The sequence below is a fragment of the Ovis aries genome, chromosome 13 (genome assembly GCF_016772045.2).
Source record: "Ovis aries strain OAR_USU_Benz2616 breed Rambouillet chromosome 13, ARS-UI_Ramb_v3.0, whole genome shotgun sequence".
Taxonomy (NCBI): Eukaryota; Metazoa; Chordata; class Mammalia; order Artiodactyla; family Bovidae; genus Ovis; species Ovis aries.
This window is the reverse complement of record NC_056066.1, coordinates 17,907,572-17,924,147: the sequence shown is the minus strand read 5'-3', so window position 1 is coordinate 17,924,147 and position 16,576 is coordinate 17,907,572. Positions and strand designations below refer to the sequence as shown.

Below are 16,576 nucleotides of genomic sequence, written 5' to 3'. Positions count from 1 at the left end.
CAGTTCACGGGGTCACAAAGAGTTGGACACGACTGAGCGACTAAGCACAGCACAGCACACAGCACACATGTATTATTTTAACAGCTGTTAAGTTACATGCTCAACACATAGATAGTAAAACTAAACAAGAAAGCACACAGCCAGAATCGCTTCCTTTCATTTTTTTATATTCCCAAGCAGTAGCCTCCAATTATTTTTTTTAATATAAAACATACTTTTTTAAAATTTCAGTTTAATTCCACATAGTCCTATGGAACAATATTCCTATGAAAGTACATAAACATTAATTTGTATTCAGTGTAATATTTCATTTATGCACAAAAGTCAACTAATCCTTTCAGTGAGATGTTTTGGTACTGTGAGAGTCTTCATTGAAACAAACTTTTAGAAGAAGAATTCATATTAGGAATCAGAATCTTCTGATACCATGACAACTTTGTGTTGTAACAGTGAATAATTTAAACCCATGTAATAAATGAACAAACATACACATAAATAATAAACACCCATTAACTGACAGATGGTGCAGAAAGTAGCCATGTTTTTGAAACCTTTAAAGGATTTTCAAATTAAATTTTCAAATCAAATGTTCAAAGCTTTTCTCAAAAGTTTCAACTACTTTCAACCCCAAATGAAACTAGAAGGAATCAGAAATTTCTGTACCAACCTTCCTCTTGCTGATTTCTGAAGTGGCTCTTTTAAGGTTCAATGACCTTGAAAACCTCAGGGCCTTCACTGAATCTTTCCGAGAGATTCCAGAAAAGGAGTAATATCTCTTCGCAGGTTTCCTTGTCAATCTGTCTGCCATCTCAGTCCATCAGAAGGCAAAATCCACAGTGACTCAGGTTCCAAAACTAACTACAGAAAAAAAAAAAATGATCCCCCAAACCCAGATACAAGACCTGTGTTTTGCTCAGTCCTCTAGAAAGGGCAACAGATGAGAAACAGGTGGGAAACACAAGAAAGAACCCTTTCCATATAGATAAGCCCCCAGGAAGACGAGAGCTTTGCTTAGGGCAGGGAGACCAAGGACAGGGCTTCCTCTGTACCATATGAAAACACCCTCCACCAGTTAAACAGGCCAGAAGTAGTTGTCAGGAGTGACACAGGGTGTAACAACACACCTAGGAGTCAGCAGGGTGTGAGTAAACACAGCAGGCTCAAAGAAGTCTCTTTAACTCATTCCTTGCCAAAACAGACAGCTGGTTCCAGGACAGGATGGAGCCCCAACCCCTACCTCAAAGCCAGAGCCCTCTTATTAGCAAACACTGTTTTTCTAAACTCCTTGAACATGCTCTTCTTCCAATGAATGAGAACTGAAGCGATCCGATGCTTAAACACTTTTACCCAGAAAAGTATAGGACAAAAGAGTCACAGGAGAAATGAACAGGACTCTGGAATACCTGTCCTCTGTCCCAGAAAGGAGAGGAGGGTGTTTTATGTCCTTTCCAAAGGCAGCATCATACCTTCAGCTTGTCTCAAGTCCAACTGAATGAAGCTTTAGTGGGAGGAGGGGGCAGAAAAATGAAAGATGAAAAACCAGAGAACTCAATTACAAATATTCATGACACAGTGAATGCTTCTGGCATGGTTAATACTAGACTCTGCCACAAAACTCAATGCTTTGGGACACACACAGCCTAACCCAAGGACTGAAAGAAAGTGCAGTCAAGGCAATATTTTTAAATTTAGCTCATAATCCTAAAAGTTCATTTTTGTAATAAGTGGTGTAACATTATTGTTTTTAAAAGCACACATATACCAATCATTAAAGAAACTACATAACCGTAAAAACCACATAACCAAACATTAGATTATACCAGAATATATAGCTGATAAATCATACAAGTACAAGAACTTTAATGGGGACAATACTAAACAAAGCAATCATCTGCTATGTCAGATGAAGGTAGAATTATCTTTACTTAAGACTGCAGCTCTGTAAGAGGGAAAGTCAGAAATGGCGCATAGGATTAGAAGCACTTTCATCTTCCTGTTTTACAACGGATGGTGAAAAGTAAGCGTCTGTCTCTTCCCTTCAATATCTCAAGTTCTGCCTGGCATGGAACGGGTGCTCAAAAAACACATCTGAGCTAAATTAAAGAAAATGATACTGTTATTAAAAAAAGAAAATGTAAGCGCAGCTAGGTTTCAGTCTCAAGTTCCTAGAACTGAGAAATCTCTGCTGACACTACACACTACTGCTAATAACAAAATGCCTGAGCACAGTCAGCATTTGACTATCCCCTTAAAAAGAAGTGTTGCTTAATATTTTATAAGAAATTAAGCAATCTATTGGGCATTCCAATGGAGGGACTATCAAAACTCTGAAATACAGGATACAGATTATAGGATCCCGCTATTCCAGGTGAGTTTCTGATTTTAACTATGTGCTTTTATTGCATTAAATAAGCTCTTTCCTAGGAGGCAATCATGTCTGGACCATCTAAGACCAAATGGTTACAGCATTCACAAATTTCTGTGCATGCCTTAGAAATAATACTACCAGTCTTGTGTCTGCGGCGTCATCTCCCTGAGCTGTCTCTTTATAGCTTTTTACACTCAGCTGTTTTCCCAATATCTAAACCTCGTTATTCTAAGTCAAATGTTTTGACTCAGAAGAATTTAAGGAGTTTCTTTTCCACATTTTAATACTAATTTCTAATTAAAATGTTACTAGTATTTTCCATCACAGTGAAGGCAAGCAATAAGATGAAGGTGTACACTCTTGGAGGAACCAATAAAGGTGACCAGGTTAGAATGATTGCAAACTTTGCCACATGGAAACACTATTTGTCACACACCTTTAAATACCATCTATTCTATGTAGTAGTTATTTCCAAATTCATATCTCCAACTACGATCTTCCCCTTGAGCTTCAGAATTATATGTCCAATGACCTACTTGACATCTCTGTTTGGATGTCTCACGGGCATTGCAAAATCAGTTCAGTGTCTCAACAGGAAGAATACTTGACTGTCCCCAACCCTGAATCCTTATTCCACTTGTGACAGCTTCCACGTATATGAAATGGAACCTCTGTATACCCACCTTGCTCCAGTTAAGACTCTAAAATCATTCTCAATATATCTTCTTTGCCCTCATTCCTCACACCTAGAATGCATTCTTCCCAAATCCATATGCTAAAATTATACCTCTGTGTCACCTCTCAGTTTGACAGTTTAATGGCTTTCTATTGAATTTAGTAGCTTAATATAGTCCTCAGTACCCACCCTTCCTCTCCAACCCCACAATTTCCCCTCTCCCAGCTGCTCACTGCATCCCAGCCACACTCATCCCCTTCAGATCCTGCATCCTTTTTTCCATTTCAGGTTGCTGTTCCCTCTGCCTCCGGCTGTTCCCACATCGGCTCCTTCTCATTCACTGAAATCAGCACAACTGTGTCCTGAGAGCTGTCCTTCCATCCTATGCTCCACTACAGCCCAGACTCACTGCCTTCAGAGTCTCTTTTTCTCACTGCAAGGAGAGCTTTGTGAGATAAGAGGACATCACGCCACAACATGCCCTCAGCACCTCCATCTGTTTCTCCAGTATATTAGAGACTGAAAAGCATTTGTTGAATGAACATCAGAAGGATGAAACGAGTGAAGAATGAGTGAATCTGTAAGGTCTGCTTAACCTTTGTTCAAACATATGCTGTAATTTTAGTCTTACACAGGAACATGGGGCATCAATAATTGTGATAATAATCAATCATTGTGATATTAATCATTGTGTACAATTACACACGACAAAACTCTTAGCATTTGAATATTCATATAAAAAGATTACATACAAGTAGTCTGACAAAATTAAATATAGTAGTTAAAAATCAATATATTTTTACTAGCTAAACTAGCCTCTTTTCCATCCCCAACCAGCAATTAAAATGTTTGTTATCTGAGGCCAGGCAGGATCCCAAGGCAGTGAATGAGATCTGCGGGTTTAGAAAGTATATTTGGTTCTCCCACTTCTCAAACCAAGGACACTGCCATACCCGACTCCCAGGGCTGATGCAAAGTTACATCTCTATCCTGCTATCATATGTAGCACAGGAGGCTTCAGTTTCATTAGTTGACTTATTTTGGAATTATAAGAGGGTCAAATGATCCACACTTTTCCTATTTTCCTCCTTCTTTACTATACAATCCAGGAAGGGGAAAAAACTGCTACTTTCTACATGATTTCTATCCTTTATTAATAGTTGCATGAATGAATGGGATGATCGTGTTTATTATTTATAATTACTTCTCCAAAATTATTCAGAAAATATCAATGAGGAAGAAGCCAACAGTCATCAACCTTCCTCCTTTTTTTTCCTTTTTGTGATGATAACAGTTTACTATATACATGAAAAGTTGAATTTTATACATTGCACTTGAGATATGAGAGAAAGGAAAACCTACACAAAATACTTTAAAAGATGAAATTTGTTATAAAATACCTTTTCACAGCATTTATTCAGGAGCCCTTGTTTTGAGATATGCTGTTTTTTCTGGAGAACTGTCGGTGTTGGCCAAGTAATATTTTAAAACAATAAACAAGGCCTTCCTTCCCGTCCTTCCCCAGCTTGAGATGTATGACATATGACATTATATAAGTTTAAGGTGTACAAAGTGTTGATTTGACGCACTGATTATACTGCAAAACAATTACCACTGGAGTATTAGTAACATTTGCATCACAGCACATAATTACCATATCTTTCTTGGGTGAGAACATTTAAAGTCTACTGTCGTCGCAACTTTCAAGCATGTAATACAATATTACTAACTCTAATCATTATGTTGTTCTTATTCATCTTAATTGTGTGCCCTTTAACCAACATCACCCCTTCTCTCCCAACTTCCAGCCCCTAGTCACCACCATTCTTTTAATCTCTGCTTCTTCAGGTTTGGCTTTTTTTGGTTTCTATATACAAATGAGATCATGCAATACATATTTGTCTTTCTCTGACTTATTTCACTCAGCATAAATTCCCTAAGGTCCACCCACGTTGTCACAAATGATGGGATTTTCTTCTTCCTTATGGCTGAATAATATTCCTGTGAGTGTGTGTGTGTGTGTAAACACTCTTTTATCCATTCATCCATGGATGACACTTGGGTTGTTTCTATACCTTGGCAATGGTAAATAATATAGTCCAATGAACATGGGAGGGCAGATATCATTTCAAGACAAGTGTTTTCACTTGATTTACATAAACACCCAGAGGAAGGATTACTGGATCCTTTGGTAATTTTAGTTTTGATGTTTTGAGAATTGTACATGCAGTTTTTCCCTGCAGCTGCACCAGTTTACATTCCCATCAACAGTGAACAAGGCCTCGGTCCCCCTTTACCCCACATCCCCACCAAAGCCTGCCGTCTCCTGTTTTCTGATACCAGCCACTCTGACAGGTGCGAACTGATGCTGTGGTTCTGAGTTGTTCCCCTGATGATCAGTCATGTTGGGCACATATTTGCATACCCGGTGGTAATTTTGCATGCTTCTTTGGAAAAATATCTATTCATTTCCTCAGTCCATTACATGACCCAGTTGGGTTTTGTTTTTGGTGTTCTTTTTTTAGTTATTTGAGTTATTAGATAAATGGTTTCCAAATATTTTTTCCCATTCTGCAGGCTACATTTTCCTAATATTGGTAGCTTCCTTTGCTGAGCAGAAACTTTTTAATTTGATTCATTCCTACTCATTTATTTTTGCTTTTTGTTGCCTTTGCTTTTGATGTCAAGACTTTTGGTTTGTTAGAAAACAACCTATTTCCCCCTCAACTATTCCCGAGCATCTATTTTGTGCCAAGTTTTCTTCAAATTGATAGAAATACTAAAATAAGTAAATGAAAATGAATATCTATAGAAATTCTTTTTATAAAACAAATACCTAAGATAGCCCAGCTTATATGTTTGTTTTTAAATCATTAGAAGGTGGTATTTAAGAATGAATGAAAGTGAGAGTGAAGTTGCTCAGTCGTGTCCGACTCTTTGTGACCCCATGCACTGTAGCCTACCAGGTTCCACCATCCGTGGGATTTTCCAGGCAAGAATACTGGAGTGGGTTGCCATTTCCTTCTAGTTTCCCTAATTCAAAGATGGTGGCAGCAACAGCGATCAAGGATGATCAGATTACTGTTTCCTGGGGTCTTATTTTTGCCGAGCACAATGTTAAAATCTTAACACAAATTCTCAGGTTTAAACTTAATACAAACTTACAAGGTAATACAATTACTATTCACCATTTAGAGATGGGAAAACTGAGGTTACAGAGATTAAATACTTTGCCACAGGTCATAAAGAATCAGGATTTGCCATAGGTCATACGAAGTCAGGCCAGGATTCAGACAGGGGCACTGTAGCCTCTCAGCCACCCCCGAGCAGCCACCCCCAAGATACCCCTTGCTGATGAAGCAACAGAAAAGCAACATGCAGCAGCCCAGAGAACCCAGCCCCAGCCTGCCAGTAACAGTGATAACTGAGCCCCACTCCCCCTGACTCACGGGGTGGCCCCAGCCAAGCTAAGTCCTCAAAGCCTCCCCCAGAAAAGCTGCCCAGCCATGATTCCACAGGCAGCCCCCACCAGCAAAGGTCCTACTGCTTCCGTCCCCCTCAGCTAACTCCCCTCACCCACCACCACCTCGGATACACCTGGCCCTTTGCTCCCCGACCCACCCACCCACAAACTAATGAGCAGTGGGTGAACCAGTACTCACAAAATAATTAAATGTTGGGAAATAATCCCTTCGAGTTAATTAATTAGCCATTTGGTGCTCTGCAGTCATTTAATTTAAATATTTTCTTATTTAGAACCTAACTCAAATAAATCCATTTAGGAGGAAATTAATCAAGTCATCTAGTTAAATGAAGTCTATTTATACAAATTATTTCTAATTATTTCTTTAAATCATCACTATGCCAATTCACACAAGTTTTTTTTAAGAAAAAAAAAAAAAAAAAGGATGTTCCTATTATAACCCAAATTTAGAACTGACTAATGCTCTCTTCATATTGGGATTAGGCAGAAGGAGAACTATGGAGAAATTAAAAAAAATAAAGTAACAAAATCTCCAGTTATTCACCTATTCCACCCTCAGAGATAACTATTTCAATTGGTCCCTTAAAAGCTTTCAAAGGTGTATAATTATTTTCATTAAAATTAGACTATACTTTCAATGCTGTTTTAATCTGATTTTTTAACAATTTTATATCAGACCCATACATTTATCTGTGCTTTGGTTCCAAATACTCACCTGCCAAACTGATCCTCCAGAGCACCTCAACCAGCTAAAGTCAGGACTAAATCCTGATCCCCCACCTGGGTCCCCCCCAACACTCCCGACCTTGGGGAATAATCCCACCAATAAACTTACCTATTAAGCTACCTTAGATCTGCCTACCTACCCACTTCCCACTTCACCACCAGATCCAACCTCCACCCATCTCGCATCCCGCTCAAAGCCCACCAACTGGCCCCCCTGGGTCCACTATGTCTCCTGTCCATTCATTCCTTTTTTAATTTTTTGCCAAACCACCCGATTTGTAGGATCTTAGCTCCCTGCCCAGGGATGGAACCTATAACTTGCTGCTTTGGAAGCACAGAATTTGAACCAATGGACCATCAGGGAAGTTCACCCATTCGTTCTTGACACATTCAGCTAGGAATATTTCTCAAATATAAATCTAACACTTCTTTGTTCTCACCTGGCTGTCCAAATTCCAGCTCACTCACATTTTTTTTAAGTATTGTTTCCCGCTGAGCATGGTCAGGGGACTTTAATCCCACATTTCACAAGACTGTTCCTTTTCCTCAAAATCATTATCTCTCAGTAAGTCTGACTCTTGTAACAGATCCTAAGCCCCAAGAAAGCAGGAACTATATCTACTTGTGTGTTCAACAATATACCATGGCACGACGCACAACGCCTGACACACAATAGGTGCACAGTCAATAAATAGGTCAAATTACCTAAAAATAATTTTTAAAAATATGTATCAAAAGTCTTATCCTTCAAAGGAAATTATTACATGTGTTGTCTTTTCATTATTATTATTATATTATTGCTATTATTATTCAGCACCCTGGTTTGAAAACGTCTCTACTTAAGCTTTCTTCAACAGCAGGAGGGGCACTTGGCTTTGGTTCAACAACGCAGTTTTATTTGTCTATGCCACAAATGTCTCTGTGCTAGCTTCCACCAACAAGTGGAGACGGTTGCTTGTCCACAATGCCAATACATTTTAAGAGTTTCTTTTTCTCAATATTCTTCTACATTAGGACACTGGCCAGCCAGACTGTCCCCCAGAGAATCCTGGCTTCTTTCCAACAAGCAGCAGACAGCTGGCTCCACAGCAACCAACCCTTCGACAACCTGGACCCCATTCTAAACATACAAACTCTTCAAAGAGTTGAAATTGCTATCCCATCCAACTCTTCCTACAAAGAGCTAGATATGGATAAACGAAAGCTATTTCCCAAGGTCATCACAAAGCTAGAACCACATGACATCATCCTTGGTCAAAACAAAACCACATCCCAGTGTGACAGAGGAAATGCTTGATACCACATCTTAAATCACCTTCAACACCAAGGACTTAAGAGAAGACAATGCTGTGAGTGAGAAAAAGACTCTGTTCCTGCTGACTGCTCCCCAACAAAGCATCCTTTCCCAGCTCTAACTGCTGATCACTTCCGCCTGAAACGTCCATTTCCACCCTTCAGTCAGTGTAAGGTGCCAGCTTGCAGGGAGAAGTAAACGCCCAGTATTCTTACCCGGACATCTATGTACCCAGTTTACTAGAGTTTACAGAGGGGATGCCAGGAGGGACAGGGAACTAAGAGAAGCTCAGAGATAGTGAATAATGAATAATGGACAGCAAATCAGGGAGAAATTCAGACAGAACAGCGCACCACTCAGGAAGGCTCGAGTTACAGCTGCTGTCAACCGTGCTAGAGAACGCGTGAAAGCCACTGTGGTTCTTCACAGTTTGGCAGGATGTCAATGAGAAGACTGAGAATCAGACTCTGAGAGTAAACAGACCGGTGTAACAGCACGTACAGGCTGACTCTGTACCCTGCCTGGAAGAATCACTGTCCAGAAGAGATGAACACATAGGGCACATCCTCATGCTCAACCTAACTCTAGAATATTCTGTGTCTTAGGAAATCAAACCTACTCCAAGAACCCAAGACAACCCACACTCACACCATTTTGAATACATTTGGGTAAGCCCTGGTATTGGAATCGCATACGCACTAAATGAAAGCTTCTCAGTGCTATGCATTGAACATTAATAACTAAAGGATAGTGACTAAAATTACAGCTAATAGATGCTTCAATTTTTTCCTGTGATCATTTCAATTATTTCCTCTCAATCCTAATTTCCTTCTGTTAAAAATATTTTTTCATAATTTTACAAATTCAATGACCAGGTATAAAATCTGTATCTCTGAGTTTGCCCTTTTACAGAGACTGCCAGGTGGACAAGCCAATGAAGTCTTGTCTTCACAGTTTGGGAGCAAAAACAGCACCTGGGGCACTGGAGGAGTTGTTGCTCAGTTACTGAGTTGGGTCCATCTCTTTGCAATCCCATGGAGTACAGCACACCAGGCTTCCCTTTCCTTCACCATCTCCCGGAGTTTGTGCAAACTCATGCACATTGTTTCAGGGATCATGTCACCCTCTTCTCCTCCTGCCCTCAAACCTTCCCAGCATCAGGGTCTTTCCAATGAGTTGGCTCACTTGAGGGGTGGAGAGTATAAAATGCAGGAGCCCAGAGGAGTTCCAAAAAACAGGACTTTTTTTTTTTAAGAGGAAATGTATTATTTATTTAGAAGATTGCTTTTCTAACCTAAAAGCAAAATAGGTGTCAAGATTCTTAGTCAGAGAACCTGCCAAAAGAAAAGTTGAAAACACGCCAAAGTGATTATACAGAATCAAATTTCAGAACCACGGAAAACAGCCATGCAGCTGACTACACACAATCCCTCACTCTGTATAACTTTATCACTTCAAATATATACTTTTCTTTGAACTCAAAATAATACATAAAATAATACAACAATCACCCAACAACACTCGTGTGGTGCTGAGATTCTGGATTAGTTATATGTTTTGAGCTACAACTTAAAGTGGGTCCATGAAGATGCTCCTTCAAAAACTGAAATTAATTTTACACATACACATATCTGGACTTCTCTTATGGCTCAGATGGTAAAGAATGTGCCTGAAATGCAGAAGACCTGGGTTCAAGCCCTGGGTTGGGAAGATCCCCCAGAGAAGGCAATAGCTACCTACTCCAGTGTTCTTGTCTGGGGACTCCCATGGATAGAGGAGACTGGTGGGCTACAGTCCACGGGGTCACAAAGATCCGGACACAACTGAGTGACTAACACACATGCACACACACACACATTTAAATACTTTGAAACAAAACAATGATTATAAAATCTAAAACACAGTTTATTAAGTACCCTATGATTTTAATAGGCAACTGTTTTAGATCACAGTTTGCCTTATTCTCTCTCTCCCTCTTTTTCCTTTCTCTCCCCCTGCCCCCACCTTCTCTTTCTCTCCTTATCTCTCCCTCTCTCTCCTCTCTCTCCAAACACCCACCAAAAAGACCATACACTGGGCCGTAAAATAAGTCTCAATAACCCAATAGCCGAACACCTACGTCTCAATACCAACTCAGAATGTGAACTGCGTCTGGAGTGTGAATGCTGATGGGGGTGCTTCATGAACTCGCCAGGTGCTATATCATCCTGCTCCTATGGCAACCATGGTCCCGACAACACACCAGGGCAAGACACAGCACGGAGGCAGTCTCAGAGCCAATTCTTACTCCCTCTCTTTACTTGGACATAAAGTCAAAACACAGAGTGAAAAGGCACCAACTTGGGGGAAACCCTACGTCTGTGCTCAATGCAGAAAAGAAACAGTTTGCAATATCCTGTAATAAGCAATAATGGAAAGGAATATATGCACAAGTATAACTGAATCACTCTGCTGTATACCTGAAACTAACACAAAATTGTAAATTAACTATACTTCAACTGAAGGGAAACAGGCAGAGAAACAGGCATGCTCATCACTGCCGCTGTGGGCAGGGACACGCCCTGGACCACAGGGCCTCCTCCACAGAAATCCAAGAATCCAAACCAGGAAGAAAGAACCAGCACAAAACTCCCTAAAACAGAACACTGTGCAGTTCTGTCAGCAAAGCCACCATCGGTAGACATGGAAATATATTTATAAGCAACTCCAAAAAGGCAGGCTCACTCCCTCCTATTTAAGAGAAACAGTGTGTGTGTGTCTGAAGGAAAAGAGTGTCCGGAAAAGCAAAGCCCACTCAAAGAGCAGCAGTAATGAGCTTCAGGCAGCAATGGGGTCACGGGTAGCTATGTCTTTGCTGGTATTTTTCTCTTTCTGCACAAGAAGCCATATTATCTTAAGAAAAACAACCAAAAACAGAAAAGAAGGAAGAGGAAGGCAGAAGAAAAAATATTAAAAGATCAATACAACATTAGCTCATCTCTTTGCAGCATTATGACTGGGAAAGGACACCTGTTTAAATCCTTCACAAATCTCTGTAGTTGTCTAAGCTCTGGAGCTGAGCTGCACAATAAAGTGACTATAATTTGAGTCTCAAGAGGGGCCTCTTCATGTGGATTGCAGCAAAAGGACTTGAGAGCCTCTTGCTCCTGGAGCCTCATGACTAGAAGTGACACCTGAAGAAACAGCAGCAAATCACATGTGGGCAGGAAAGTTCTGTATTTTCAACACAATGTGCTCCCAGCCCATGGGAGCTGCAGGGGACAAACCCCACTATGGCAGGTGCTAGTGAATCAAATATCCTTGACGTTACACAATACCTGGTACCTGGAAATTTTCCTTTTCCTTAAGATTTCAAGAAAACACATAAGACATCAACTGGTTCTGCACCAGGCACCATGCTAACTGTCGGGAATGCAGGTGTAAAGAAGACGCGGCAGCCCACAGCCCAGGAGGCAAGGGGCTGGTGGTTGGCGTGATCCATCACCTGGGAGGAACAGGAGTGATCGCTGGGAGATTTACCTTCCTTGATCCCATGAGGTAACATCACTGCAGAGCCCACCCTGAGCTATACCACAAGCCGTGATGAACAGGTGAGGATGCGGCGGCCAGTCCTCCCCATCATCTCACTGCCAGACATGAGGGGCATGACCACAGCCTGCTCAAGTCAGCACCTCATCCAATCAAGAATCTGCACTACTTCAGTTGTATCACGTGCAATCTCTTGATCAAGCCTATTTTTAAACTCTGGTAGAGTATCACGTTATACATATTGCCAGCTGCAGAATTGGTATTGCTTATCTCAGCAAAAAGAGATTGTTTGCATGGAAAGATCAATGGCACTCATTAACTTTCTAATACTTCACACTTTTTGAAATGTTTGGTTTTTATGTGATTATATTTAAAACTTAAGTAAATACTGAAATAAAATCATATGTTTAACCAGCTGCCTAAAATGAAGCGGGAGGTGGCGGGGGAAGATTGAGAGGGGCGGAATCTGAATTCCTGTGCCAGCATCCTGTCATGCTCCTAACACCCTGAGTCTTTCCTCTGCCCCCTCCATCAGTGAGGACAGACAGGAGGTGGGTCCAGGAAATGGCTTCAGCGCTGACAGTGAAGATGGCGTTGCAGTATGACAGAACCCGAAGAGGAGCTGCAGAGGAAAGCGTGGCTTCCTGGAAGCCAAGCCCACTGGGAGGACCCTGGAACGCAGCCAGGGAATGCCAGCCACTGGGATCAAAACAGAGATGGTGATCATAATGACAGGCCTGAGTTGTCAAGAAAGATGTTACGTTTGGCGAAAATAAGGGGGGAATGGCATGGAAACTTCTTAAAATGTTTCCATTTAAACACTGCAATTTTAAAATTCCCAAAACCTAGTATTGAGTCCCTGGGGTTCAGGAAAGCAAAGATTCATGATACTTATGATAAAATAAGCAAACCAGTATGAGTGGCCCAAACGCTCTTTAAAATAGTGTCTGAAACAGAAAGCAAAGTGCTCCCCTCCACCCACACCGTCCCCAGTCTTCACAAAATGCACCAGAGCCGCTTCCCTGGACTTGAACTCACCCTGTCTTTGTCATCTGCCACATCACAGAGGATGTCGTCGAGATCCAGAATTCCTCCATCCCCGTGTTCTAGTCGATGCACTTGTATCCAGTAGTTTGGATCCTGTATGAGAGCATACAGCAAGTCAGCACCACCAAAAGGGAGCACAGCCATTTAAACCGGGATAAACTCCGGCCGTGAAAAGGAACTGACCTCGTCAACAATACGGCACTTGACTGAAAATTCAGGTGGCTCCCTACGTTTGAGTCCATTTAGCTTTTTTATGATGGGGTCACTCACGCATGTACATCCCTTTGGCTCAGACACTGATGTACTATTGTGATAGTACTATTGTGCAGACACCAGCACAACTCACGGCACACAGAATAGTAATTCGTCTGAAGTATGCTGAGTTTCCCATGGTCCAATACGAAATACTTCATAATCTCCCCAATCCAATCTACTGAGACATTCTAATAAGCAAGCAACACATACCGTGTGTCTGAAAAACTCTTGTTGCAGCCTATCTGAAGAAAAGGAGGCTGTCTGCCTTGGTGGCTCTATGTAATCACTACAAACAGGTCTAAAATATACTGATGCAGAATGTTAAGACCACAAGTGAACAAAGCAAGCTCAGAACAGCGTGCATGCTTGAGTCTGTTTTATAAAGACAAAATTACATACAGTCACTCATATGTGTGCACAGAAAAATGTCCCCAGATATACACACCAACATTTTAGTACTTATCCCTGAGGGGTGAGGCTGGGCAAGAAGGAAGACAAAGGACTTCACTGTAAGTGTTACCCACTGCTGCCTGGGTTTGTGTGCACACTTACGCATGCACACATATACACATGCACACACACAGACACACACAACATATATACCACAGAATATAACATCAAGCCAAGTTCCAAAATGACGTGAGGAAAAAACATAGCTGTTCTTCAACTTCCACAATCATTCTCATTTGTATATTCAAAAATGAAAAGACACTAAACTATAACCTTTGCCATTAGCTCCTGAATCATCCACAGCACAGAATTACTAATAAAAAGTTCAATTCACATTAACACTCTATTTTACCAACTTAAACAGTGATGTCAGGTACAGCTCTTTCTGAGAGGAAAGGCTGGGGTGGAGGAAGCACAGGATTAATGACAGTTATTAATAAAACACAGACTATGGACCCTACCCCATATCTACTGACTCAGACCTTCCAAGGGCGAAGCCAGGGACTCCAAAGCCCTAGGCAGTCATTACAATGGAACATGTATTATCAATCCCTGTCACTTTTTAACCAGCACAGAAAACCGTTCAGATTCCAGTTCTCAAAGTTATTAAATACGACCACAGAAACCACTACGCCAACACTCCACAGTTGCTCTGCATGTACCCTCATTTATCTGGACTTCTTTAAAAGGAAATTCAGGGAATTCCCTGGAGGTGCAGAGGTTAAGACTCAGCCCTTTCAGCCGGGGAACTAAGATGCCACACAGCCAAAACATTTAAAAAGAGAAAGAGATTCAGTACTGAAATCAACTGTTCATCCAGAACACAGACAGTAAGCTTCTAGAATACACACGAGCACGTGCGCGCGCGCGCACACACACACACACACACACACACACACACACACACCCCTCTCTTGGCATCCCCTTCATACATGGGCCTTACTCGGCTAATTCCCTGGTTATATTAATCACATCACCTAGAGAGTTCTTAGGAAACCCGCTGCTGTTTGTCCAGCCAGGCTCCAGAATTTTTCATTTCTAGATTTGTTCAGCTGTTAAAGAACAAAGTCCTGAAACAAACTGTACTTCTACTCTTCCTTCCCAAGTGGCATTCACTCTGCAAGAGAAATGGGGAAGAATGAATAACCCAGGGGGTGAATAAAGAGAAGGTGGTCCTTTACCATCATATCCAGCCATTTATCACTGATCCACCCTGTCCTCTGCTTCCCCCGAGCAGGATGACCTAACCAGCTTAAATATCCGCTTTCATTTCTGAAACACTTTTATGCACACAAAAAGCAATGTGTGCATGCTCAGTTGCGTCCGATTGCTTGCAACCCCATGGAGCCCGCCAGGCTCCTCTGTCCATGGAATTTCCCAGGCAAGAATACTGGAGTGGGTTGCCATTTCCTGCTCCAACACAGATGCAAACTGACCCCTAAAACGTAACTTATAAAACACGTTCTTAAAGCCTCTTGACCCTCCTCACTCTTTCCACATGAGATCATAATCTACTGCCTTTCTATAACATTTGGAGGTACTCCCTGGAAATAAATTCCCTCCTAAAGATGTCCCAATCTCTTAAACTGATACAGGGGAACCTACCACAGTCCCGCCTCCTTTGCACCATTTCCTCTCTACCAGCCTGCACTGTGTCCTGTATAAAGGCACCCCTCCCCACTGTGCCCAATGTTTGGAGACCCACTTACCCGCAGGCTGACCATTTCCATCCCTCAAGACTCCTCAGCCATCCTCTTCCCCAAGAGCTTCTCCTGACTGGAACATCCCAAGAAAGGTTAAAAGTCTATCTCTAGCCTTACTGTTAGAGTTCCTAAAAACCGTTAACAGTATGATGCAAACTAGCACATATCGGATGGATAAACAGCAAGGTCCCCTTATATAGCACAATGTATCTGTGATAAACCATAATGGAAAAGAGTATTTTTTTTAAAAGAATGTATATATGTATATGACTGAATCAGTCGTAGAGTAGAAATTAACACAACAGTGTAAATAAACTATACTTCAATAAAATTAATTTTTTAAAACCATAACAGCATAGAAAATAGCACTCAGCTGTCAACTCAGAGTCCTCAAAAGTTGTTAATACTGTATTTTTGCAGATGCTAAAATAATTGTATGAAATCTTCTATGGACCCTACTTTTGTCCTTGAGCTACCACACTTTGATCCCCTTGACAACAAAATATTTTAAGGGTCTGTCATCTCAGATTCTTCTTCTCCTATAGCCCCCTGCCAGTCAGGCTTCCTCCCCACCACAAGTGCCAAAACTGTCCATCAAGGTCACCAACAGCCTCCATGCTGCTAGTGAGTTCTCAAGACCCATCTTCCTTGGTCTATCAGCAGAATCTGACACTGCTGGTCACTCCCTCCTCCTTGAAATATTCTCCAGACTTGGCTTATCATCCTTCAACTGCCTGACCAGGGTGTGTCCATTTCTGAGATTCAGCTGTTGATTCCTGACTTTAGAGAAGCCCTGATTCAGCGGTCAGCTATGCCAAGTAGCCACGACAACACCATGTCAAGGCTTTCATCAGGCTGGTACTTATTAATGTCACGCTGAACCATGTGCTGAATGGAAACAACAGCTGGGAGAGAAGACACAAAGTGGGAATCATCAGTAATCCCAACAGAGCAAAGGACACTGAAAAAAAGTCCTCCCACAAGAGTATAAAACCAGGATGCTTTTTGCCGCTGAGAAATACATCTCCTTGGAAGAGTTGTCTCT

At 41.4% G+C, this 16,576-nt stretch overlaps 1 protein-coding gene across 28 annotated transcripts in view; it reads right to left on the bottom strand.

Annotated features, from left to right (window-relative positions):
• Positions 1–16,576, bottom strand: part of PARD3 (par-3 family cell polarity regulator) — a 569,666-nt gene that overhangs the window by 466,897 nt on the left and 86,193 nt on the right. For 27 of the 28 annotated variants that reach the window (XM_027976558.2, XM_027976565.2, XM_027976560.2 and 24 more), the window contains exon 2: positions 13,115–13,216. In XM_027976558.2, the coding sequence (XP_027832359.2) occupies positions 13,115–13,216 (102 nt within the window). Of the gene's footprint in view, positions 1–667; positions 1,103–13,114; positions 13,217–16,576 lie in introns of those variants that run through there. The other variant, XM_042230473.1, reaches the window with a different exon arrangement.